Source organism: Cavia porcellus, unplaced genomic scaffold (assembly GCF_034190915.1).
Source record: "Cavia porcellus strain 051 isolate PalLab524CR breed Dunkin Hartley unplaced genomic scaffold, mCavPor4.1 scaffold_2, whole genome shotgun sequence".
NCBI lineage: Eukaryota > Metazoa > Chordata > Mammalia > Rodentia > Caviidae > Cavia > Cavia porcellus.
The window spans coordinates 94985874-95011520 of NW_026947485.1; the positions used below are offsets into that span (position 1 = coordinate 94985874).

Sequence of the window (25647 nt, forward strand, 5' to 3'; positions counted from 1 at the left end):
AATACTCCATGCAAAGGATCCCCAAAAAATGCAGATGTAGCTATTCTGTTTGCAGACAATGTGAACTTCAAACCAAGAATGATCCAAAGAGATAAAGAAGGCCACTACACACTAGTTAGGGGAAAACTTCAAGAGGAAGAGATAACAATCTTAAATATACACACACCAAATTCAGGAGCACTCAGGTATACAAAATAAATATTAACAAAAATGAAAAATTGAATAAGCAATAACACAATTATAACAGGAGACCTTAGCATACCATTGCCACAAAGAGACAGATGAACTAGACAGAAAATCAGCAAAGGAATAACAGAACTGAATCACACCTGTGAACAAATGGACTTGGTAGATGCATACAGACTGTTCCATCCAACATCAGAATATACATACTTCTCAGCAGCACATGGAACATTCTCTAAAATAGACAAAATGCTAGCCCACAGAACATGCTTAAGTAAAGGCCAAAGAACTGAAATTATCCTATGCATGGTATCGGATCATAGTGCCATGAAACTAGAAATTAAGCACAAAAGAAACTGCGAAAACCCCACAAACACATGGAAATTGAGTAATACTCTTCTGAGCAATCAGTGGGTCACAGAGGAAATTAAAGAAGTAATTAAACAATATTTACAGGTACACAAAAATACAAATACATCTTAACGGAACCTGTGGGACACAATGAAAGCAGTCCTCAGTGGAAAATTTATTGTGGTGCATTCCCACATCAGGAAAACAGAACGAACAGAAATACACAACCTGAATCTACACTCCAAGCATGTAGAAAAAGAAGAACAATTCAAGCCCAAAGCCAGCAGAAGGGAGGAAATTATAAAGGTCAGAGCAAAAATCAATGCAACAGAGACCAAGAAAACAATATAAAGAATCAATGAATGAAAGAGTTGGTTCTTTGAAAGAATAAACAAAATTGATAAGCCCCTAGCCAACCTTATTTTAAAAAGAAAAGAAAAAACTCAAATTCATGCAATAAGGAAGGAAGAGAGTGAAATCACTATACACCCTGTGGAAATACAGAAAATCATCAATACCTATTTTGAAAACCTTTACTGTCATAGGCTTGATAACACAGAAGAAATGGACAGATTCTTAGAAACATATGAATTACTAAAGCTGGGTCAAGAAGATGTAAAACTGCTCAATAATCTAATTTCAATTAATGAAATTGAAAATGTAATTAAATTCTTACTAACAAAGAAAAGCCCAGGTCCAGACAGATTCACTGCGGAATTCTACAAGAAATTCACAGAAGATTTAATGTTGACACTCCTCAAAATCTTCAATGAAATTGAAAAGGAAGCAATTCTCCCTAACTCATTCCTGGAAGCAAATATTAGTCTAATACCAAAACCTGAGAAAGACTCAACCAAAAAAAGAGAATTACAGGCCAATCTCCCTAATGAACATAGATACAAAAATTCTCAATAAAATATTGGCAAACAAAAGGCAGCAAATCCTCAAGAAGATTAAATACCATGACCAAGTGGGATTCATCCCAGGAATGCAGGGATGATTGATATACAAATCAATAAATGTAATCCACCATATCAATAGAGCCAAAAATAAGAACCACATGATCATTTCTATAGGTGCAAAAAAAGCTTTTAATAAGGTCCAACACTTATTCATGATAAGAACCTCACAGAAAACTGGAATAGATGGTCTTTACCTCAATATGATAAAAGCCATCTATGACAAACCAACAATAGTCAGCATCATATTAAACAGCCAAAAACTCAAAGCCTTTACCCTAAAATCAGGAACAAGACAAGGATGCCCACTATCACTACTCCTATTCAGTATAGTGCTGGAAATACTAGTCAGAACAATTAGACAAGAGAGAAATAAAAGGAGTAAGGATAGGAAAAGAAGAAGTTAAATTATCACTATTTGCAGATGACATGATACTCTACCAAGAAGACCACACAAACTCCATTGAAAGACTCCTAAGTATAATAAATAAATTCAGTAATGTAGCTGGATACAAAGTCAACACCCCAAAATCAATAGCATTCCTATATACTAACAACAAAATCACTGCAAGAGAAATAAAGAGAAGACACACCCTTCACAATAGCATCCAAAAAAATGTAATACTTAGGAATCAATCTAACAAAAGAAGTAAAATTACAATACCCTGAAAAAAGAAATCAAAGAGGACCTCAGAAAATGGAAAGACATCTTTTGTTCACAGATGGGAAGAATAAACTTTGTGAAAATGGCCATTCTCCCAAACTTGTTATACAGATTCAATGCAATCCCAATGAAAATACCACTAGCATACCTCATAGATCTAGAGAAATCACTCCTAAAATTCATCTGGAACCAGAAGAGACCTAGAATAGCAAAGGCAATTATAAGCAGCAAAGGCAAGGCAGGAGGCATCATAATCCCTGACTTGAAGTTACACTACAAAGCTACTATAATAAAATCAGCATGCTACTGGAATAAAAACAGACCTGAAGATCAACAGAATAGATTAGAAGATACAACTACAACTACAAACACACTCAACCACCTTATCTTTGACAAAGAGGCCAAACACGTCCACTAGAAAGATAATCTCTTTAATAAATGGTGTAAGAAAGATAGTCTCTTTAATAAATGGTGCTGGAAAAATTGGCTCTCCATATGCCAAAAACTAAAACTAGACCCATGCCTATCACCATGTACTAAAGTCTAAGTAGATCAAAGATCTAAATATTAAGACAGAAATACTAAATCTGTTGGAAGACAAAGTAGGTAGAAATCTTGAAGACATAGGGATAGGTATAGAATTCATGAACAAGAATCCAATCACACAGGAAATACTTCACAGAATCAATAACTGGGATCACATCATATTAAAGAGTATTTGCATGTCGAAAGAAATCTCCAGCATAGTGAAAAAACACCCCACAAATTGGAAAAAAAAAATCTTAGTGAAATGTCCCTCAGACGAAGGACTTCTGTCTAAAACGTATAAAGAATTTTTAAAAATCTGATCTCTGAAATTCAAAGACCCATTCCAAAAATGGGCATCTGAGATGAATACACACTTCTCAGATGCAGAAATACAAATGGCAAATAAATACATGAAAAATGTTCAGCATCATTGGTCATTAGAAAAATGCAAATTAAAAACAACACTGAGATTCCATCTCACTCCTGAAAGAATGGCCAGGATCAAGAAAACTACCAACAACAATGCTAGAGAGGCTGTGGGGGGAAAAAGGAACTCTTCTGCATGGTTGGTGGGAATGTAGACTGGTGCAACCACTGTGGAGGTCAGTATGGAGATTCCTCAAAAACCTGGTATTGGAAGTCCCATTTGACTCAGCTATTCCACTTCTAGGTATATTCCCAAAGGAACTGAAAACATCATACCATGGTGATATAAGTGCACCCATATTTATAGTAGTACAATTTATAATAGCCAATATTGGAAACAACCTAAATGCCCATCAACTGAGGAATGAATAAAAAAGACATGGTATTTTTATACAATGGAGTACTACTCAGCTATAACAAATGATCACACTGAGATATTTATAAGCAAATGGATGCAACTTGAGACCATACTCAGAAGTGAAATGAATCAAACTCACATGTGTAAAAACCGTATAGTCTCCCTAGTGTAAGAAATATTAAGAGTACCTAAAATACAAAAAACTCAATAAATAAATATAGTGAAAGGATAAGAATCTGCTTAAAGGGGAAAAAATAATATCAGGGAAAATGAGGTAAAAGAAAGGAAGGGGAAAAGAAAAATATCTAAAATTATATAAACACACTTAGGATAGCTATGATGATTGTGCTACAAATTCTGTAAGTTCTTGCAACAAAACAGTTAACATTCATAGGATTGGAATAATTGTGCATATTACTGTATGATGACATGAGGAACTCTTGAAGATCATTATGTAAAAACAATCCTAGTTATACTCATACCACCTTGTTTTGAAGGCCCATATTGTCAGTGTTTTGGGCTCTTTGCTATTGTTATTTGTCTTTTTTGTTTTGTGTTTTTCTAGGAATTTGTTTTGTTTTTCTAATACAGAAAAGATGGTTTACATGTAGAGACTCATACATGTGTAGAGCTTCTCCTAAACAGTTAATGAGAATCAATTATGTAATGCATGATGAAATGAACAGCTACTTTGAAGAAAAAGAGACACTGGTACCCAGTGCTGATTCCGTAGCATCATGCTGTGAAATCCAGCAATACTATTATTCTTTGTTCAGAGTGATTTTAGCCTGTTTTGTATTGTTTAATTTCAACATACATGAAGGTATGGACAGCTATTTTGAAGAGAATGAGAGGCATTATGGAAGCCATTGTTGACTCCCCTATTGTCTGGTTTTGAAGACCTAAAATGCCTTCCTCATCCTGTTCTGATCAGTTTAATACTATTTTGTTTTGTATGAATTCATTGTGTGTGAAGATATGGACAACTATGTAGAAGAAAACAAGAGACAATATGATAGACTCCTGTGAAGATCTCCTGTTGTCTTGCTTTAAAATCTGTGTCTCTTACATTGTTTTCTTCTGATCTGTTTTGTTTTAGTATGTCTAATTTTACCCTCTTTAAAATAAAATGTTAAAAGAAATGTTTACTATTTTCTAGATACACACATAATTTCAAAAGTAGAGCAAATGAACAAACAGAAGCACTAACCAAAAGGGAAATGGGAAAGACTATTACCCTGTTGTAACTGCAATACCTGAATTGACATCACTATTCTAAAGTGCTAATGGACTTTTACCTGCTCAGAAATTAGAATATTTCAACTATGCAACAAGGAATAAACAAATCCACATTCACTACACAATTTTATGAAAACTGCCTCCTGAATGTAAGCCTTGAGGCTTACAGGAATGAAGCTCTGCATCTTTAAAACTAATCATGAAGGAAAGCCACTAAAGTGACAGAGACAGAGAAAAACTGTCAGCTCACAATGTGTAAGGTGAGGAACCTGTCACATGTCAAAAAGCCCACAAGTCAAAAGCTAATTAGATGACTCTGAAATGAATGTAAATTCATCCATAATTTCAGCCTATGCTTCAACTTATGTTCATCAAGAATACAGTAAGTATGGTCTCGGTGAGGATATTTTCAATAGATAAATAAGCAATGCACTCTATTTACTAAATGAAAATGAAAGTACGAGCCTGAAATAATTTTTTCTAACTGCAGTTACCTCTGCAGTTTCTGATTTTCAAGTCTCTTGCCCCTGGACCACTACCTTGATAAGCTGGCTCATTTACTTCACAGGGGTTTTTTTTTCTCCTATGTTTCTAGTTATAACCAATTTGTCCTACCACAAGTATTATTCCTGTTTTCAATTCAGGTAAAAGTTGGGTCTTCCCTATCTGTGAGGTATTTTTTATAAAACAGTTATTTAGGAAAGAACAAACCATTAACGACTCTAATGACCTCTATTTTATAGAGATGAACAAATTGGCCTGTTGCTCCTAGACCAGTTATTTTTATCCTACTTATAAAAGCCATTCACTCCAACACAGTTAAAATAAACTCATTTTCAAACAATCCTCTTTATATCTGAGTTAGTAAATACATGAACATTATAAGCATTATTTCAAAAAAGTGCAATTTTTGTTCATTTGTTTTCTTTTCCTTTTATTTTTTTAAATTTTGTTTTAAAGAGAATAAAAGCAAACAAAACATAATAAAACCAATCAAAACAAAACAGTGATGGTGATACAAGACTTCAAAACAGAATAACAGGAAATCAACAATGGCTACCATGGTTCATTTGTTTTCTTAAAGCTGTCTTTGCTGCACTCCCTTTCTTTCCTACATGGCTTTTGATAACTAAAACATAAATGATTTGTGTTTCTCCCTTGTAGGATCTTCAATGACCTAATGAAGGAATTTGTATTTCAAAATGGAAGACAACCCAAGTAAACCAAATAAGAAATTATCTTCCCAAAAGTACCCATAGTTGTCTCAGTCCTACTGGTGAATAATGTCCAATAGTTTCTGACTTGGTCAGCACAAATCACTACGAAGTTTTCAACAGGTAGCTGACAGCTATGGAGAATGCCCTGGAAATAAATCTAAGATACTGATTCCCTCTGCCTTCTACAAAGCTAAAGCATCTAAGAGCCCATTCTCTGGCTAGAAAATTCAAAACAAAATATTTAATATTTTCCACTTATCATTAACTACTTTCCAATATTAAACCGTTGACATGTACAATGCAAACCAAAAATACAGTACATATTGAATTTTTCTAAAATGTATTACAATATATCTCCTACTCACTACTTCTCAAATTCTTTAATGAAACTGACAGGGAAGCAATACTACAACCAGAAACTGATCCAACCAAAGCAGAGAACTACAGGCCAATCTCTTTAACACATATAGACACAAGAATCCTCAATAAGATATTGGAAAAACAGAATGCATCAAATCATCACAAACAGTATATGCCATGACCAAGTTAGGATTCACACCAAGGATGCAAGGATGATTCAACATATACACATCAATAAATGTAACACACCATATTAAGAGAGCCAAGAATAAAAACCGTATGATCATCCAGGTATGATAGCACACACCTGTAATCCCAGCACTCGGGAGACTGAGGCAGGAGGACTGCTGTGAGTTCAAGGCTAGTATGTACTACATAGTGAGTTCAAGGCTAGCCAGGACTAGAAACCCTGTCTCAAAAAAACAAAACAAATAAACAAAAAACTGATATGATCATTTCAATAAATATATAAAAAACATTTGACAAAGTCCAACCCCCATGATAAAAACTATACAAAAAAATCAGAACAGACGGACTTTATCTAAATCTGATAAAAAAATCATCTATGACAAACCAACAGCCAACATCATACTAAATGGACAAAAACTCAAAGCTTTCACTCTAAGATCAGGAACAAGACAAGGATGTCCACTGTCACCACTCTTACTCAATTTAGTTCTGGAAACATTAGCCAGAGCCAACAGAAATAAAAGCAATAAGGATAGAAAAGAAAGAAATTAAATTATCATTTTTATGGAAGACATGATACTCTATCTACAAGATCCCCAAAACTCTACCAAGATTCCTCAATTTAATAACCAAATTCAGTAGTGAAGCTGGATACTAAGTAAACACTAAAAAACCAATAGCATTCCTGTCCATGATAACAAATTCACTGAGAAATTAGGAAAACAACACCTTTCACAATAGCATCCCAAAAAAATGAAATACCTAGTAATCAATCTAACAAAAAAAGTAAAAGATCTTTACATTGAAAACTAAAGTATTCTTAAAAAGATTGAAGAGGATATCAGAAAATGGGAAGATAATCCTTGCTCTTGGATAGGAAGAATCAATACTCTGAAAACGGCCACACTTTCTCTTATACAGATTTAATATAATTCTGATCAAAATTCCAACAGCATATCTAACAGAACTAGAGAAAATAATCCTAAATTTCATTTGAAATGAGAACAAATCTCAAATAGCAAAGGCAATCCTGGGGAACAAAGGCATGGCATGGCACACCACAATCTCTTACTTGAAATTATACTGCAAAGCTACTGTGATAAAAACAGCATGTTACTGACAAAAAGCAGACCTCAGGATCAACGGAATAAACTAGAAGACGTAAAAACAACTCCAAATACACTTAACCACTTTATCTTTGACAAAGAACAAACATCTTTACTGAAAGAAATGATGCTGAAAATAATAAATGGTGCTGATAAACTGGCTTTCCACATGCCAAAGATTAAAACTAGACCTATGTCTCACCATGCACTAAACTATAATCAAAATGAATCAAATATCTAAATAGTAAAACAGAAACACTAAATCTGCTGGAATAGTTAGAACTCTTGAAGAGAATAGTTAGAACACTTGAGGGCAATGATGTAGGGAAACACTTTATGAACAAAACTGGTGAATGGATAAAGAAGATACAGTTTTCTTCTACAATGGAGTACTACCCTGCCATAAAGAAGCATAAGCTTAAGACATTTCTAGTTAAATGGATATACCTTGAGACTGTAGGCTTTAATGAAATAAGTTGGACACATGTGTTTAAATACTTTGTTGTTTCTCTAGTATATGAAATTGAAAGTGTAAATAAGGATCAAAATATATGATAGTGGGAAATGGAAAGAAAATGTTCAAATGAGAAGGGGAATAAGGAAGGGAAGAGGGAGAAAGAAGGGACAAGAAAAAAGAAAAGAAAAGTTAAAATGCAATAAAAGCTTTTGTAAATAAAAGGGAAAAGGACTTGAAGGGAGGGGAAGGGAATGTGAAAAAAATAAACAAGCTGTATCATGTACAGTTACATATTCCCTTGATTAATGTTGCTATTACACATATCTAAAATGTACCAGTACAAATAAAATAAAAAGCATAGAAGCTGACAGGCTGACTGATTATAAGTCTCCTTTCCAGGGACAGTTGGATCAGTGCAGGACAGGCATATGCCTAGTCTGGCCATAAACCAGTGGCATCTGCATCAGATTTTGGGCTCCAGCCAAACCTATAGAGGGAGCCACCTCCACATTAATAAGATATGCAGGCACTTCATGACAACCGTTTCTCTAGACAGGCAGCAGGGGGACAAGCCAGCCTCTCTGAATGCAAAATCGAGGTACAGTCAGCAAGCTGCTGAACGTGTTACCAAGCCTCCAACAGCACAGGCTGAAGGGTGTACAAGCTGCTTTTTTACCTCTTTCTTTGTCCTGTGCTTCACTGCCACTATAGCATCAAGGCAACTGAACGAAACAGTGAGAGACAAGTACAGACCCAGAGCACAGCCAGCACTTTACTTACAGAGCCTGCACACATAAATTGTCAGCTTCACACTGGTCTAACAATTGGCAGAGACCCTGAACCAATCCAACTTCAAAAGTATGGGCCAGAGATACAATTCAGTGGCACAGTGCCTGGTTAGCAAGCACAAGGTCCCAAGTTAATTTCTGGTACCAACAAAACAAAACAAAACAAAACCCAAAAGCAGAATACATTATTCCAGGGAAAAAAGGGAAGATTTTAGGAAAACTCTCATTGTTTCTGAAACAGCTAAATAAATTCCATGGACACATGTTTCCTTCCCAAAGGTTAAACAATATATACACGGATCAGCTGGTATCCTTCTAGCTCTTTCTACTGTCTTCAACCACCCCTCCCACCCCTACCCCAACCACAGTAGAAGGAACTGTCTTCCAAAAGTCCCTTAAATTAATTCTCCAAGGAGCTCTGTTCCTCCTTGCCCTGAATTCTAATTCATTACATAAGACTGTGGCTTTTTTTTTTTTTACTGTGGCATTTCTTAAACCTCTTGTTTAGTTAAGGTCTTAATTGTCAACATTCAACTGTCACAAGCACAGCAGAAAATACAATTACAGATAATGCAGGAAAATACACATATTATTTGGGAAAGGAAAAATAAGAGAGGTATTTGCCTTAATACCATAGGCATCTTGTAAATCAACAGGCCTCAAACTCCTTGATCTCAAAATCCCTTTAAACTTAGAAAGTTATTGAGAACTCCAAATAGCTTGTTTATCTGACAACTATAGATATTTACTATCTAGACCTTAAAACTGTGCCTGTAAAAATATATGTACCTATTAGTTGACTTAAAATAGCAATAAACTCAATGTTTACTCTATTTTGTGTAGGAAAAAATACTGTTTTTCACAATCAAACAAAAAACCAAAAACAACAAAGAAAACGAAAGTCCCGTGGGGGAAAATGGCACTACTACACATTTTTGCAAATCTTTTTAATTCCCAGCTTAACAAAGAACAGCCCAATTCTCATGCTTGCTTTTGCATTAATTTATCACTTTCATGGACCTGTACACTTAGGAAATGGATCTGTATAGTTATGAGAAAATAGAGTCAAAAAAGTGAAGTTTCTTAGTATTATGAAAATAATTTTGACCCTGAAGCGACTCTGATAGTGTGTTAAGCACCCCCATGAGTTGCTCGATCACACTTCTGAGAACCAACTAGGTAAAACTTTTAAATATGTACAGGTAGAAGAAGCACCTGTAAACTACAAACTGCAAAATGAAAGGAGCAGCTACAGAGATCTGAGCTCAGGATTCATGATCAAAAGATTTGATTTAATTCCCACTGTACCACATGCTTTCTGGCTATCTAACCTAAAATTTCATTTAAAATTTCATTGTCTACATTTTAAAATAAGACTAACACTACTGCTCACCCTCAATGATACTTGTGAAAATAAATAACAACATACAAATGAAAGTGGACTGTGAGTAAATTTAAGCCAGTTTTCACTTTTGGTTTTAAGGGGTCTGACTGGTACATTCTAAAACACTGTGTTTACAATATTATACCAAGTAGCTCCTTTAAAATGAAGTTATTTAAACTATTACCAGCCATCTTCAATTTCCTCATAAATAAATCAGTCATGTGATTTGCAGTATTAACAGTCTGCTTTCTGAAGTTTGGACTCTGCACAGAGTTTTGGATATGTGAAAGAATAAATAGCAAAGTTATTTTTCAGAAATTATTTCAAGGATTTAGCTGATAACAGGAAAAAAAATAATACAGCCCTCTTCTAGCTATACAAAAGAAAACCCACCTTAAATGCTGGAGAAAGATGGCATAGTTTCAGTGATTAATGAGCTTCGCAGTACAACACCAAAGACTTCATGTACAAAGGACATGAATATTAATAGACCAAGGCTAGTTTCCAGCCATGCTGTTCCCCAAATGGGCACGTATTTCCTCTGATAAATACACCTGTCTCCTCACCCATCTGTCTCCAAATACCTTGGTCATGCCCAAAACAAACACTGTGACAGCTCAAAAGCACAGCAAAAAAGTAATTTGAGGTGATTTCATAAGAGTTAACAATAGGGAGAGGCAGAAGCTTCAGGGGCGTTTAAAGAACAAAACCTAAGTTTTCCTCCCTTCCAAAGCAACCAACAATTTCTCTCCCAAGAGGTTCCTATATGATGACAAAAATCTACAATGAGACACTTTTATAGCCTGAATTCTTTAGTAAACAATAGTTTATGAGAAGCCTGAAAAGTAACCATTTTAGGCACCCGATAAAAGTCTCCAATGTTTTAACTTATTCCTCCAATTCCCTTGCCTTTTGTTAAGTTGCATAAAACACTGCACCAAAGTCTAGATTCATTTTAAGAACAGAAACACAGTGACTGGGGATTTAGCTCAGCGGCAAAGTGCTTGTCTGGCAGGTGCAAGGTCATGAGTTCTATCCCTGCTACCAAAAAAAGAAAAGAAAAGAAAAACAACCACAAAGATATGCTAAGCCACCAAAGACCAATGTCTACACAATTTCTTTAAAATAGCAAAGCTAAGTTTGAAAAAATACTCTGTAATTAAGAAATGAAGCAATAATAATTTGGAAAATAAAAATAGTAACATTTGTGATTAGTATGTCACGTATTTTTGTAAGTAATTTAAAATCAAATGCAACTGGTTCTTAACTTTCTGGCAGATAATTAATACACTAAAGGCAGAGGAAAATACATTTAATATCATCAGTAGATTACAAGTTTTTAAAATTCTTTTCTCTATTTTCCATATTTTTAAATAATATTTATTAGTTAAATCTCAAAAGTTTAAAGAAAAATTGAAGAGTTACTAATAACTGCTAAATAGGATTTAAAAAGTATGCAGATGTCTGACATCTTACTAGATGCCTGAATCCATGAGCCCACTATTACAAAGTACATTAGACTATGTAATTTATAAACAGTAAAGCTATACTGCTTGTCTCGGTCGCTTGACATAAACCATGACCCACTCTCAGTTCTGGAGGCTGGGAAAGCTAAGATGAAGGTACCACCAGGTTGAGTGTCTTAACAAAGCCTGTTATTCACAGACAGTGCTTTCAATGCCCATAAATGGTGGCAGGGGCAAAGTAGGCTCCTCCAACCTCTTCTACAAGAACAGTAATTTCAACCATGAAGTCAGCGCCCTCATGGTTTTCAATTTCCAAAGATGCTACCTCTTAATACTATCACACTAGGTATCAGCTTTCAACATATGAATTTTAGGGGCATACCAACATTTAGAATACAGCATCAGGTTTTCTTTCATTGGGCTTAATTTTCTACAGACTGGATTGTTTTAAAACTCTGTAAGAGCAGAGATTAACCTAGAGATTTCTGTCCAGAGAACAACCCCAAAGGTTACAGTTTACCACCCTATATGATAATGAATTACTGCTTTTATCTAATCTAGTGATCTCACCTCTATCATTTATTAAATTTATGCCTATCTATATACAAATACTGCACGAGTTTTAATGTCTTATTGGTTTTATATTAACCAATGAGTCAAATAAAACTGACGAGTTTATGTTCTGTTTGTATTATTTTATCCTTTTAAAAATTAACAGTTTAAAGCTCTGGAGGTCATCCACTCAAGAATTCAGATGAACGCCTGTAACAGAGGTAAGTGAGAAGCGCACCTCACTATAGTGCTTAGCATGTCTTGGATCCCACAGAAACTTCCAAGCAACAAGAGAGCTTTAACTTTGCATAGTCCATTTCTCTGTGTCTTTTTTCTCTCCCCTGCATGCCTGCCTCTGCCTCTGCCTCTGTCTCTCTATTGCTCTCTCTGTCTCTGTCTCACTAACAAGTTTATACTTTTGTTTTTGCTTCTGGCTCATTCACAACCAGTAAATATCCCCAATAATAGTAGGAGTGACAGATTTGATTTATGGTTTCTGCAGGATGGATGATGGAGATCTGTTGGATAACAGAAGATAAAAAACCTGGTTTGTCTTTTATTCTGTTTATCTCATTATTTATCTGAGAGTTCAATCAATTAAGAAAAACAGCTCTTGGAGATCTAAATGGAGTGGTATCTAGGTTTACTACCGAGTTGTGGCTGAAGTTGTAGAACTGAAGCACACAGCTCTATATACTCGCAATTCAAATAAGCTTTTACTTCTTTTGTGTGTGAAATATTTTCTTACCTCCAGATAGTATATTAAATTATACACTTAAATAGTTCTATGAAACTGATTTATTGAGATAAGCATTTACATAAGTTAAATATCCTCTAAGCTCACAGAAAATAAACTCTTTACAGAAACTGCTAGCTCAGAAATCATTTTAAGTATCTAAATATACCTAACTAAGCTGAATGGACACATCAAATTGGCTTAAAATTTCTGGTTTAAGGAGAAAAAAGTTATGTCTTTTCTCAGATTTACTAGAAATAATTGTAATATATCAGAGGGTTTAAAAAACAATTATTAGGTTTATTTCTATTGAAGAGAATGTCAATCCATTTAGCATTTTAAAGTTAACATTTTAAAAGTTAACATTCCTACATAATGCCTAAGATTTTTAAAATATACATTCATGTTCCAACTATACTGAACTATAATTCTGACAAATTTGTTTAAACATTTTCAAATTATAGTAAAACATAATATTTACCATTTTAAACATTTTTTAAGTGAAGAGCTGAGCAATAACATGTACATTCACAGTACTGAGCAACCACTATCAGATCCGTCTTCAGAATGTCTTCAAAACTTACATGGAAACTATACACCTGTTAAGTCACCATTTGCCCCTTCCTCTGGTCCAAGGTAGCCATCACTCTACTTTCTGTCTTGATGAATTTGACTATCATACATACCTTGTGTACATGAAATCACACAATGTTTGCCTATTTGTGATTGGTTTATTTCACTAGGCACAGATGTCTTCAAGGTTCATCCAGTATGTATCTGAATTTCTTGTTCACAGCTGAATAATACTCCATTGTGTGTACATACCAATTTAGTTATCTTTCCATGTATTATTGGGCACACACACAGGTTGTTTCTACTTTTTGCTACGGTTAATAATGCTGCTACAAACTTCATCATACTGTTCCTGTTACTACTTTGAATTCTTCTGTGTATATATCCACAGGTAGAAATGCAAGCTCCAATAGTAATTCTATGTTTAGTCTTTTAAGATATTGTTATATTTTTTTATTTTTACTGCAACTGAATCTTTTTACACTCCCACCAACAATGCATAAAAATCCAATTCCTCTATATCCACACAAACACTACTGTTTTTTGGGTTGTATATTTACAGGCTATTCAACACAATGAATTAAAAGATTTTTGTAATTTATAAAACCAAAGGATGAACAAAGCAATGTATTTCTCAATGACATAATACTTAGGAATGTGTATTTTAAAGAAAGCAGAAGAGTTTACTCTAACATTTACAACTTAAAACTAGGAGCACTAGAATGATAAAATTTAGTTGAAACAGGCAACTGAGGAAATTATTGCAGTAAGTGTGACATAAGACAGGAAGTTGTTTCTGCATTTTAAATGCAGAACAAATAGATAAATATCAAGATACTAATTTGTCCCGCGCTTTTCTTTACTATGACTTTTTAATATTTTAAATAAATAAAAAAGATTTTAGGTAAAGAACTATAAAAATGGCTCACAGTCACTTCTCAGCCTTTTGGCTAAGATCAAGTGCAAAATGGCTCACAAAGAAAAGGAGCAGAATCTCAAACTTCTCAATTCTATAGACTAGTAAGTATACACTGAGCACTGCAATACATACGTCACTTAGAACCCAAAGTGGTTAGAGTCCTCATTTAATGTCAAGCCAATTTGAGACCCTGCCTTTCCAATCTTTCTTAGGGGGGAAAATGCATCCCATAGTGACATCCCAGAATGAGAACTCAATGAATGCCAAGATCAAATAAGACTGATGTCCCCATGGAAACTAATCCATCCAGGATTTACTATTCTGAAGCATTCATGCACAACTAATGGCCAATGAAAATTGTCAAGGAAGATGACCCCGATTTTGAACACAGTTAAAAGGTCCTTGGCGTAATGTTGAATACTATTACTTGCTAAAGGAAGATTGAGCCAGCAAAAAGATATCTTAAATGAATTCCTGCAAGAAAACTCATGGAGAAAAACCTTCCATGAGTTTTCCATGAATTTATGACATTTTTCTATGTAAAGTGTGGCTTTTTATTTTAAATGTGCTTTGTTTTACTCTCAAGACTTGGTTTTAGTATTTTTATGTTAAAAATAAAAACCAACAGGATTGGTTTCCAGGAAAAGACTCACAGTTGCTATAATTTCACTTTATAAAACATACATTTTCTATTTAATGTCTCACCTATCATGTGATTTCCAAAAAGTAATGAAAATAAGTTCATTTATCTACTAACCAATGACAAGCCTCAGGAGTTACTGCTCTGGCCAGCACCAACAAGATGCTCCTGTACCACTTACTGAGGTGAAGTGCAGACAAGCAGTATCTTGAGTTCAACTGATTCCTCTGCAGCTGGCCTAGTAATCTATCCCAGTCAGAAATGCTCAAGACGGCAGGGGGTTTTGCTCAGCGGTATAAGTGCCTATCTGCAAGCACCAGGCTGTGAGTTCAATGCCCGGTACCGATGGAAAAAAAAAAAAAACAATGCTCAAAAGTTTTTCAATCTATGCAAACAGTAAAGCAATCAAATAATAATTCCAATAACTACACCAGAACTGTAACTGGTGACCCACGTCAATAGCCTGCTCAATTTTTATAGTATGAGACTCAGCCTGAAAACCACAGGTGTTCCTCAACTGCATGACTATTTAAAAAGAAAAGTAACCGTACCTCCTCCTTTAAGCAGTGCATCAAGGCATCAGTCTCACTTTCAAGTCTCAGTCTCACTTTCTACTTCTTTTAATTCAATACCAATGGTAGACTGCTAGCCATTCTCTGAAGATACCCATTCCTCTTTAATTACCTATCTCGGTCCTACTTCTGGACCTATACACACAGCTGGGCCTATGAAGCATTAAACCAGAGACCAGATAAAACCTGCCCCAAACTAAGCAGCAGATTAGTCCTCTTCCTACCCTTATATCCACAGCTCTCTGGACATCTGATTCTTAGTGTCTTCCTCATTCAGGAAACTAATTGAGCTCTCTTCAGCAACCTGTGTCCCCTTTATCTCTCCAGTGCTAACTCTGTAGCGCCTTTCCTTTCTACAAGACCCAGTTTGGTTTTGGTTTTGTTTTGTTTTTGCTTTCATTTTGTTTTTTGTTCATTTGGTTTTTGGGGGGTTTTGGTACCGGGGATGGAACTCATGACTTCGTGCTTGCCAGGCAGTTGCTTATGCCACTGAGCTAAATCCTCAGCCCCTACAGGACCCAGTTTTAACAACCTTCCAAATTCTGGTCACTAGAGAAGACTTGATAACTAGGGAACATCTCAGGCAATGACATTTCATAAGCTGACAAGAGACAGTGCATGTGGTCCTTCTCCCCAGTCAACAGCAAAATAAATATTGTCTGTGACTCTAAAGACAATGACTATAATATCTCCCGTGTCCCCTGCCACCTCTTCCAATCAATGCAAGCAAACATGCAAGCAAACACACACACACACACACACACACACACACACACCGAGTCTTTCAAGAGCTTTATATGAGAAACCAAGATGTTCTTCATTAAAAAAAAAAAAAAAAACTTGGCAAGAGCATTTGTAAAGCTATCAAGAATATTAATAGACCATATTAGTTAATACTGAATACTACTAAAACTTTTTATTAAAATATTAAAACATCTATTTCAATACACAGTATTATCTGGGTGCCTATTAAAATTGTGCTTAACATATCACAACTAGGGATATAGTAGAAGAAGCAAGGGGTCAAATTGATCTTTTCTACAATATTTTGAAATACTAAAAGAAGGGATACTAAAAATGATAATGAGATACACAATTATTAAACAAGAGGAAGGAAAAAATGAGGACGAGAGAGTGCAAGTGCAGGTAACAGAAGACACGAATATGATCAAAATACTTTATACACGGTGAAACACGTAAAACCACAGTGAAGAGTGGAGTGAAGGGAGAGAGGAGGATGACTGAAGTATGTTAATTACACGTACAAGTCTGCCAAAATGAAACCCATTAGTCACTATAACTAATATGCACTATTCTGAACAGGTAAGGAAAAACTCAATATGCTGCAACATCATAAGATCTCCCATTTTAATATAGAAGTCTATGGTTTCCAGCACATGTGTAGAATTGTAAAACTATCACAATATGATTTTAGAACATTTCTGTTACCCCCCAAAATTACTCTAAGTCCATATGCAATCAGCATTCCACTCTTACTCCTAAACCCAAGTACCCACTCATCTGCTTTCTGACTGTAAACTTTTCTTTTCTGAGTAACTCATATAAACAGAAACACACAGTATGTAGTCTCTTGTGTCTGGTTTATTTCACCCTGCATATCTTTAAGGTTCATCCATGTTGTAGCATCTGTCAGTAATTTATTCCTTTTTATCACAAAGTAGTATTCTACTATATTTCCTGCATTTTACTTATTCATTCATCAACTGACAGATGGGAATTCTTCCCAGTGTTGGGTAATTATGAATAATACTGTTATGAGCATTCACATACAAGTCATTATACGGATGCATATTTTCATTTCACTTGGGTATTATTGGTAGCACTAGAAAATCTTGATCATACAGTAACTTTAATATCTTCAGAAACAACTGAATATGGTTGTATCATTTCATATTCCCACTCGCAATATGACAGTTCTAATTTCATCATGTCTTGCCAATTCTTGTTATTGTTTGTACAACCATTTAGTAGGTTTGTGGTACTTTCTCATTGTGATTTTGATTTCCTTTTCCCTATTGAAATGATTCTAAGCACATTTTCTTCTTCTTTTTCTTTTTCGTGTTTTTTTGGTTTTTTGTTTGTTTTTTGTTTATGTATTTCAGGCTGGCCTCACACCTCCAGGGATCCTCCTAGTGTTGAAACTGCAGGCATGCACCACCATGCCCAGCTTGCTAAGTCCCTTTTCATGTGCTTATTAGTCACTTGTGCTTCTTTGGAAAAATGCTTGACCACATTTTTTGCCCCTTTTAAAATTAGGTTGTTTGTTTTGGTATTATCCTGCTGTAAGAGTTCTTTTTTTTTTATGCCAATTTGATTCCAATTTCAATCCTTTTCAATTTATTGAGATTTTTTATGATAATCCAACCAGGCATGGTGGCACATGCCTGTAATCGTAGCACTCGGGAGGCTGAGGCAAAAAGGACTGCTGTGAGTTTGAGGGCAACCGGGGCTACAGAGTGACTTCAAAGCCAGCTTGAACTACACAGCAAGATCCTATCTCAAAAAACTAAGAAAAAAGGCTAGGGATTTAGCTTGGCAGCCTAATCACCTATCTGGCAAACATGAGGTCATGAGCTCGATCCCCAATACCAAAACTAAAAAATAAAAAGATGATCCAGAGCCAGAGCATGATTTGTTTTGGTGAATCTTGCCTGTGCACTTAAAAAGCGTATGTATTTTGCAATTGTTAGGCATAGTGTTTCACAGACATCAATTAAGTAAAACTGTGCAACAGTATTGTTTGAGTCTGTCTAAATGTGCTCTCAATAACTGAGAAAGTCGACCTAGAGTCTTCAGCTACCTCTGTAGATTTGACAATTTCTCTCTTTAGTTCTTTTCATTGTTAAGTCATGTATTTTGAGGCTCTGTCAGTTAATGGATCACATTCTGTGCTATGTTTTCTTAAAATGAACTGACCTTTTTATCATTATGATACGTCTCTCTTCTTTGTCTTACAGTCTACTCTGTCTGATACTGGCATGAAGAGAGCTAACCGACTTCCTACAGTTGGTATTTGGGTGGTATCATCTTACTCTAGCTTTTTTCTTTTAATCTGTCTATGCCTGCATAGGCCCTTCTTTTCTTTTATCTAGTCTGAATATCTCTGACTTTAGAATGTTTAGACCTGCTGTATGATAGTATGGTCACTGACAGCATGTAGCTATTTACATTTAATTAAAACTTTAAAAAATTTCAAGTTCAGCTCCTAAACACCTCAGTAGTAATGGCTGACCACTGGCTACTATTCTGGACATGTAAATATAGAATTCTCTATGGCAGTTCTCCACACGTTTTGATTTCAACCTTTTGTACTTAACATGGTCATCACTATGGTTGTATATAATGAGGATTATCTTGCAGTTTACTTTCTATTTATGACCTCTGTTTTTTGTTCACATTTCCTTTGTGTCTTATGTTACACTGAAAATGTTTTATCATTGTATGTTACATTAACTCTCTCTTTCTTTCTTTTTGCTTTAAAGGCTGGTTTAGGACAGAGGTTCCCTCCCAATAGGGAACAATTTTGCCTCCTAGGGACAGACATTTGGCAGTCTGGAGACATTTTATCACAATGTAAGAAAGAAAAAACAAAGGTGCTACTGGCATCTAGTGGGCAGAAGGCAGACATGCAGCTGAATTTCCTACAGAGCACAGGACAGCTCCTTTTACCTAATTATACAGCCCGAGTGCCAATAGTGCTCTAGGATTACTAAATACATCTTTAGCTAATCAGTGTCTTCCTACAAACAATATTATATATACTCTTTATGGAATGTAAAAATCCTACAGCCGCAAAAAACAAACAAACAAAAAAACCTTAGGCCCAACATGGTGGCACACATCTGTAATCCCAGCACTCAGGAAGAAGGCTAAGACAGGAGGATTGCAAGTTCAAAACCTACCAGGCAAATTTAGCAAGACTTTGTGTCAAAAAAGATCTAGGGATGTAGCTCAGTGGTAAGGTGGCCCTGGGTTGGACCTCAATGACACACACAAAAGTAGCAGTCATTTTATAAGAATTAATGTACAAAAAGTACTAAGTACAGGTCCTATATATGACAGCTGTTAACTCTCAAAGAGTAATGGTGATCATTAATACAAGATGTTAACTAATCAGAAATAAAGGAACATAAAGACATATATACCTGAAGAAACCATAAGAAAGTGACCTAAATCTACACAAGGTCTAACATTTGCCCCATTTAAATGCCTCTCGGGTAACTCTCTACCATAAAGCAACAATGGAACTGGACTCTACTGGGCTGGCTGGCAAAGTCTGACTTCGAAGAGAATTTCAAGAATCTTTTGGCCTCTGATATACAATCTCTTTTATTTATCTACATTTAATTGAAGACATCTGTAAGTGGTGCCACACAAAATGTAATTCAGACTTAGAACTGTCAATAAAAACGTCTGTAAGGCAGAGGTTCCATGTAAACTTAGCAGGGGAGTACACATCAGCAGCTACAGAGCCACACAGAATTAGGAATAGAATGGAAATATGTTGCCTGACTTGACAAGGTGATAAAAGCTCTTTTCCCATAAAGCTTAATGAGCGCTATTAGTCTTCAGCTTACAGGAATGTAAAAGGGTCAGCCCTACGGAGGAAAGTAACTGACTCTCCACACATGGTCCATTCAAATGACAACATATCAAATTACTGATGTAATTACTATAACCTGACAATTTCATTAGATTCATGTGGCAGTTAACTTTAGGGCTTACAACAAAGGGACATGGTTCACTCAAAGAAAGTTTCTGGGACAAAGTAAAGTTTAAAGTCTGCTTCATTTTCAACTGCAAGACTCAGTTTATTCTATCAGAATTATTTTTCTTTTCTTCAAAATTAGGGAAAGTGTTGGGAACTTCCCACATTTGTAATTTCCTTCTCTTGCTAAAATATAAATTTAATGAAACATTTAAATACTCAAGAGACTTCCAATTTCTATTGCCTTAGCTGTGAAGCACTGTGTGATGACCGAAGAATGAGCTCAGTGGGTGCTGAAGGAGAACTGGGGTATCTGCCACTCACTAAGCTATCAGGTGGCCCTGTGCCATCCAAGCTAGAGAAACATCAACAGAAAGAACTTCAAGTACTTCCTACCCGAAAAAAGAGAAGCACATTGGTCATCTTTAAATTATTTTTCTCTTCCATGTCCAAAAACCAAGTAATGAAAAAGATCAACTTAGCCAAGGTGAAATACACCTTCAAATCAAGAAAGCTATCAGAAAGTGAAACTATCAGTAAATTTTGATCATGACACTTTCCTATTTTTTACCAAAGATTAAAGCTTCCACACATATACTAGAGTAATTAACCAGAGTAGTAAGACACAATTTAAAAATATATTTGCTTGTTAACGTACCAGGTACACCCAAAGCCCTATCTATAACTGATTTCATCCAAAGATGAAAAAACAAAGCTCTCAGTCACAAGTAGCAACAATCTAACTGGGAAGGTGACTGTTTAGTTGTTTTTTATTTTAAAGGAAAAATAAAAATAAAACAGTTTAAAAACAGGTTAGTAACGTCATTAAAATGCAAATATTAACACCTTGACTACTATTGGCTGAGTCCTGCTTAAATATCAATAAATGACTGCTACTTTCAGCCTGACTCCAAGGCCATTCATCAGTTTGTCCCTGCACTCATCCAACAAATATTTATTAAATCAATGCCTACTTTGTACTACTTATTACACTAAGAATGGAAATACAGGTGAACAGGGCTCTCTCTCTCACTGAGTTTATATTAGAGAGAATTTTACTGGTGAGCTCTACTTAGAAGTGTTTTGCAGTTTATAAGTCAAATTGCTGCTTACTTGCCCATCAAGAGGAAGACACCTCGTTACTGACTCCTTACTGACTCCTTGTGCAGGGAAACCAACTCACTCTTAATTGCCACCTGCTAGGAACCCTAATTCCTGGTCACACTAAGCTCTTGCTGAAGTTACCACATCTGCAAACACTGATTTCAAGAACTATGAACAAAAACTACATCATGCACCTCAATCCATTGTGGGTCTTTTATTTGAAGAGTAAAAGAATTTTAATATTTCTTAATAGATATTAACATTGTGTAACTCCCTATCAACTAATTTATAAGCAATTAAATTGTCTTTAAATTGAGATTTGCATGTAAAATTTTGCATCCTTTTATTTCTTAATATAACAAAGATTTTATATTTATTCAGTAATATATACTCAAGAGAACATGCATTCTTTTTTTGGTAGGAGGTTTCATGCATTCATAATTTTCATTTAAATGGGTGAAGAGTGTCCTATATTGCGGTTTGGTAAGGATTTATCTGCCCATCTACTGCTGTTAAGACATTTAGGTTGCTTACAATTTTTCACCATTATAAAAAATGCTGCAATAACATTATTACACAAGTACTGTCTCCACCTTTGATTACCTCTCTGGCAGTGCTTCTTAGAACAGAACTATTTAGCCGTAAGGTATGAATGCATATAAAGCCTTTAGTGTATATAGCCTAACAGCCTTTTATGAAGAATAAAGTTTATAAACATCCTATTTCATCACATCTTCCCACTTAAAAAAAATCTTGGCAGGTAATAAATGTAACTATTATTTTAAATTATATTTCTTTGATTAAGAATAGGGTTAAACTTTTAAAATATATTGATTACTTCTTGTATCTATTTGATAAAATCCAACCAAATTCTGTATAAAAGTTATTTTTATTGATTCCAAAAGGTCATTACAGTTAATATAAGACTTTTATCATTCTTTCCCCCAAGATGCCATTTAACTATATTTACATGTACAAAACTGTGAATATGTAATAATCAAATTAGTTTTTTTATTGTTTCTTCTGTAAACTTCCTTCTGCTTCTACGGTTAGAAACTAAAGAGAAAATTACAAATTTATACAAGTTTCTTCTGGACTGAGTTTTCCTTTACATCTAACGCTTACTTAAAATTCTATCTTTGAGGCACTGTTTTAACATTTGCCATAAGTCACCTCATTTAAGTTTAATAACCTTGTAAGTATTTTTTCTGTTTTTAGATTAGAAAATAGTAGTTCAAAGAATTAAATACCCTGCACACGGACCACCCAAAATTCTCTTATTTCAAAGCCCAGAATCCTTCCACTGTATTATTTGCCTTCTCCTAGACACTAGAGGCTTAGAAAATGTGACCAAACCCAGATGGTACCAGCCTCTGTGTTCTTGTCTGTTTCTTCTTCCCACTCAATCTGGCCAACAACAGTTTCAATAATCAAATGAGCACAAGGTTATAGAAACATAAAAAAGGAACACATGTGTGTAGAGAGGTTCAGGATGACTCACAGAGGACATACTGTTGAGCTTAATGCTAAAGAGGAGCATGATTTGAACTCACTGAGAATGGGGAAATGAAGCTTAAAGTAAGAGATGCAAAGGGAAGAACAAGAGAAAGGCAAGCAAGAAACAGGGAGAGCATGTGTTGCAGGGTCTCCACAGTACAGTTTACACACTTGTTTCCATGAGGCAGTTTCACCTGCCTTATTTGACAGGTAGGAATTGTTGCATAAATTTTAAAGATAAGAAAATTGAGGCTTGAGGAAGTTGTGACTGCCCAGTGTCACAAGGCTAATAAGCGAAAACATGCTCTTAAACTCAAACTTGGTGTTGTCTAATCATCTCTTCACATGGTTTCCTCCCCTTCTCTGCCTTTTCTTCCCACTCTTGTCAATTGTCTACAAATTCGTCTGCAGCCACAGCTCACAGGAACATCTGGTTCTGAAAGGGCTGCTCTTTATCTCACAATTTTATCACTGAATTTTTGGTTATATATTGAAAATAAAGATTAGGATTAAATGAAAAGAGAATGAAGTGCCCAGAGCAGTGCCTGTGCTCTAACAGACGCTCCCCTCCAAACACTTCGTTGGTTTTTAAATGGCCTCTCAAACCAAGTCAAAACTTCCTGATGACAGTTTTTCCCTGTGCTTCCTCTAGCTCTCTTTTAACATGAGGATAATTTACACAGAGTTAAATAAACAAGGTATGGGAGTAACAGAAATACAACAGCCTTACTTCTAGAAAATTTTACCAGAAAGGGCTTTGTTCATCCCATTGCTAATATTGAAAAATATGTGTCAGTTCAAAATCATCACTCCTAAATCATCAAATAAATGCTTAAGGAAAGAAACCAACAGTATGTTTAATCAGCTATTCTAGTATTAAGGTTAGTGAGTAAATTCTTACCTCCAAAGGTGAACTGCAAAGGAATCTTGTGAACTGTAGAGTCAAGTTTGAATGCAATCAATTTCATCCAGTAAAAGAGAACATAAAGAAAAATGAAAAAATTACTATACAATTTTCCAGTAAGAGCATCCAAAGCAAATCCAAAAGTTGATACAAAATATTTTCATACACGGTATAATTTATCCACAAATATAGAAAGGTTCATCAGCCTATAGTAGATACTCAACTATTAGTTTAAAGAAATATGCCTAAATATCTGGATAAAAGCAAACAAAGGGCCAAGGATATAGCTCAGCAGCACAGCAAGCACCAGGTCGTGAATTTGATCTCTGGTACCAAAAAAAAAAAAAAAACCACATAACGCACAATTAGTTATTAATATATGTATTTTTTTAAGTTTTATCTCAAACTTTTGTATCATAAAAACATCCTCTGACGAAGGAATCAACAATTTTTTTAAAATTTAAAGAAAAAAAACAGAACAGTAAAAGGGTACATACAGAATTTCAAAAAAAAAAAAAACAGTAAGAAATCACTAGTTAATAGATTACATACTGTCATCTTAGAAATAGTTGTTCAAGTTACAAAATTAAAGCATACAAAGTGGACATCCAAACAGTGAGACTGCAAACACTTGTGTTCAATGATCCAATAAAAACTTAGTAATATGGAATCGACAATCTTCTTGACCCTATGCCACAGGCAAACTTAATTGCAAGAAGGCTATAAACCATAGGAAGAACCAAAACAAAAGGAGATGCCAAACACCAAGATCAAGAGAGGAAAGTGAGAGAAAGGGAAGTTTTATCTCTACAATTTGGCACTCCTGCTCTGGTTTGCATCCTCTCTTTGCTCAGTTCCGTAATCCTCTTCTCTCCTTCCTTCCCCTTTTTTTCTCTCCCTCTTAACTCACTACATCCCTTTCTCCCTCTGCTTTCTCTTGCTTTTTATAACAAATATATATATGCATAAAGAATACCACACTGGTCTAAATGTGATGTGGTATTTGTCCCTTAGCATTTAAATAAAGAAATGGGTAGGGGACAACAGGGCGAACAAATAACAAAGCAAATCACAGATTAGCTCTGGAATGAGGACTGTCCCATCACTTCATACATATACAGGGTAGTAATTCACAATGTTTTCATGGATTTCCAGGATTAACATTTCATATCCTTTGAGATTTACTGTAATAAAATACCTGAGCAATATAAATTCTTCATTTCTCTAATCAAAAATTAACTATTCTGTTGTGAAGCACTCTTGAACTTCCTCTCCAAAACAAAGCTGGTTAGCATATACAAAGAATACAAATAATTTACATTCTATGATACCTGGGATTTTCTTCTAGATGACAAGGGGAAAGGCAGAGTAATGGGGCAGTGTTTAACTAAAACACTGTCCATGATGCTAAACCCTGAGGGTAGGTGATAAATATATGAGAATTCATTACATGATTATCTCTACTTTGTGAATGTTTTAAGTTTCCCATATTTAAAAACATATCAGATGCACCCTCCCCAAAACTTAGTAAGTATACACTAGTGCTTGTTAAATATACAAAACTAACTGGTATCATCTAGGCATTGGGTGGCATACTAAAATGCAGAGAGACTAAGATTTTTTTTCTTAAATAACAATATGCAATTCTATTATTAATTGTTAAAAGAACTTTCTGAAAGTGCAAGATATACCAAAATACTAATATTTAATTATACTGATATGAAACAAGTAATTTTAGTGAAATTG

General features: G+C 35.0%; 1 protein-coding gene across 8 annotated transcripts in view; it reads right to left on the reverse strand.

Annotated features, from left to right (window-relative positions):
• Nucleotides 1-25647, reverse strand: part of Ate1 (arginyltransferase 1) — a 181342-nt gene that overhangs the window by 127425 nt on the left and 28270 nt on the right. For all 8 annotated transcript variants that reach the window (XM_063244871.1, XM_005008080.4, XM_005008079.4 and 5 more), the window contains one exon: nucleotides 23899-23931. In XM_063244871.1, the coding sequence (XP_063100941.1) occupies nucleotides 23899-23931 (33 nt within the window). The remainder of the gene's footprint in view (nucleotides 1-23898; nucleotides 23932-25647) is intronic.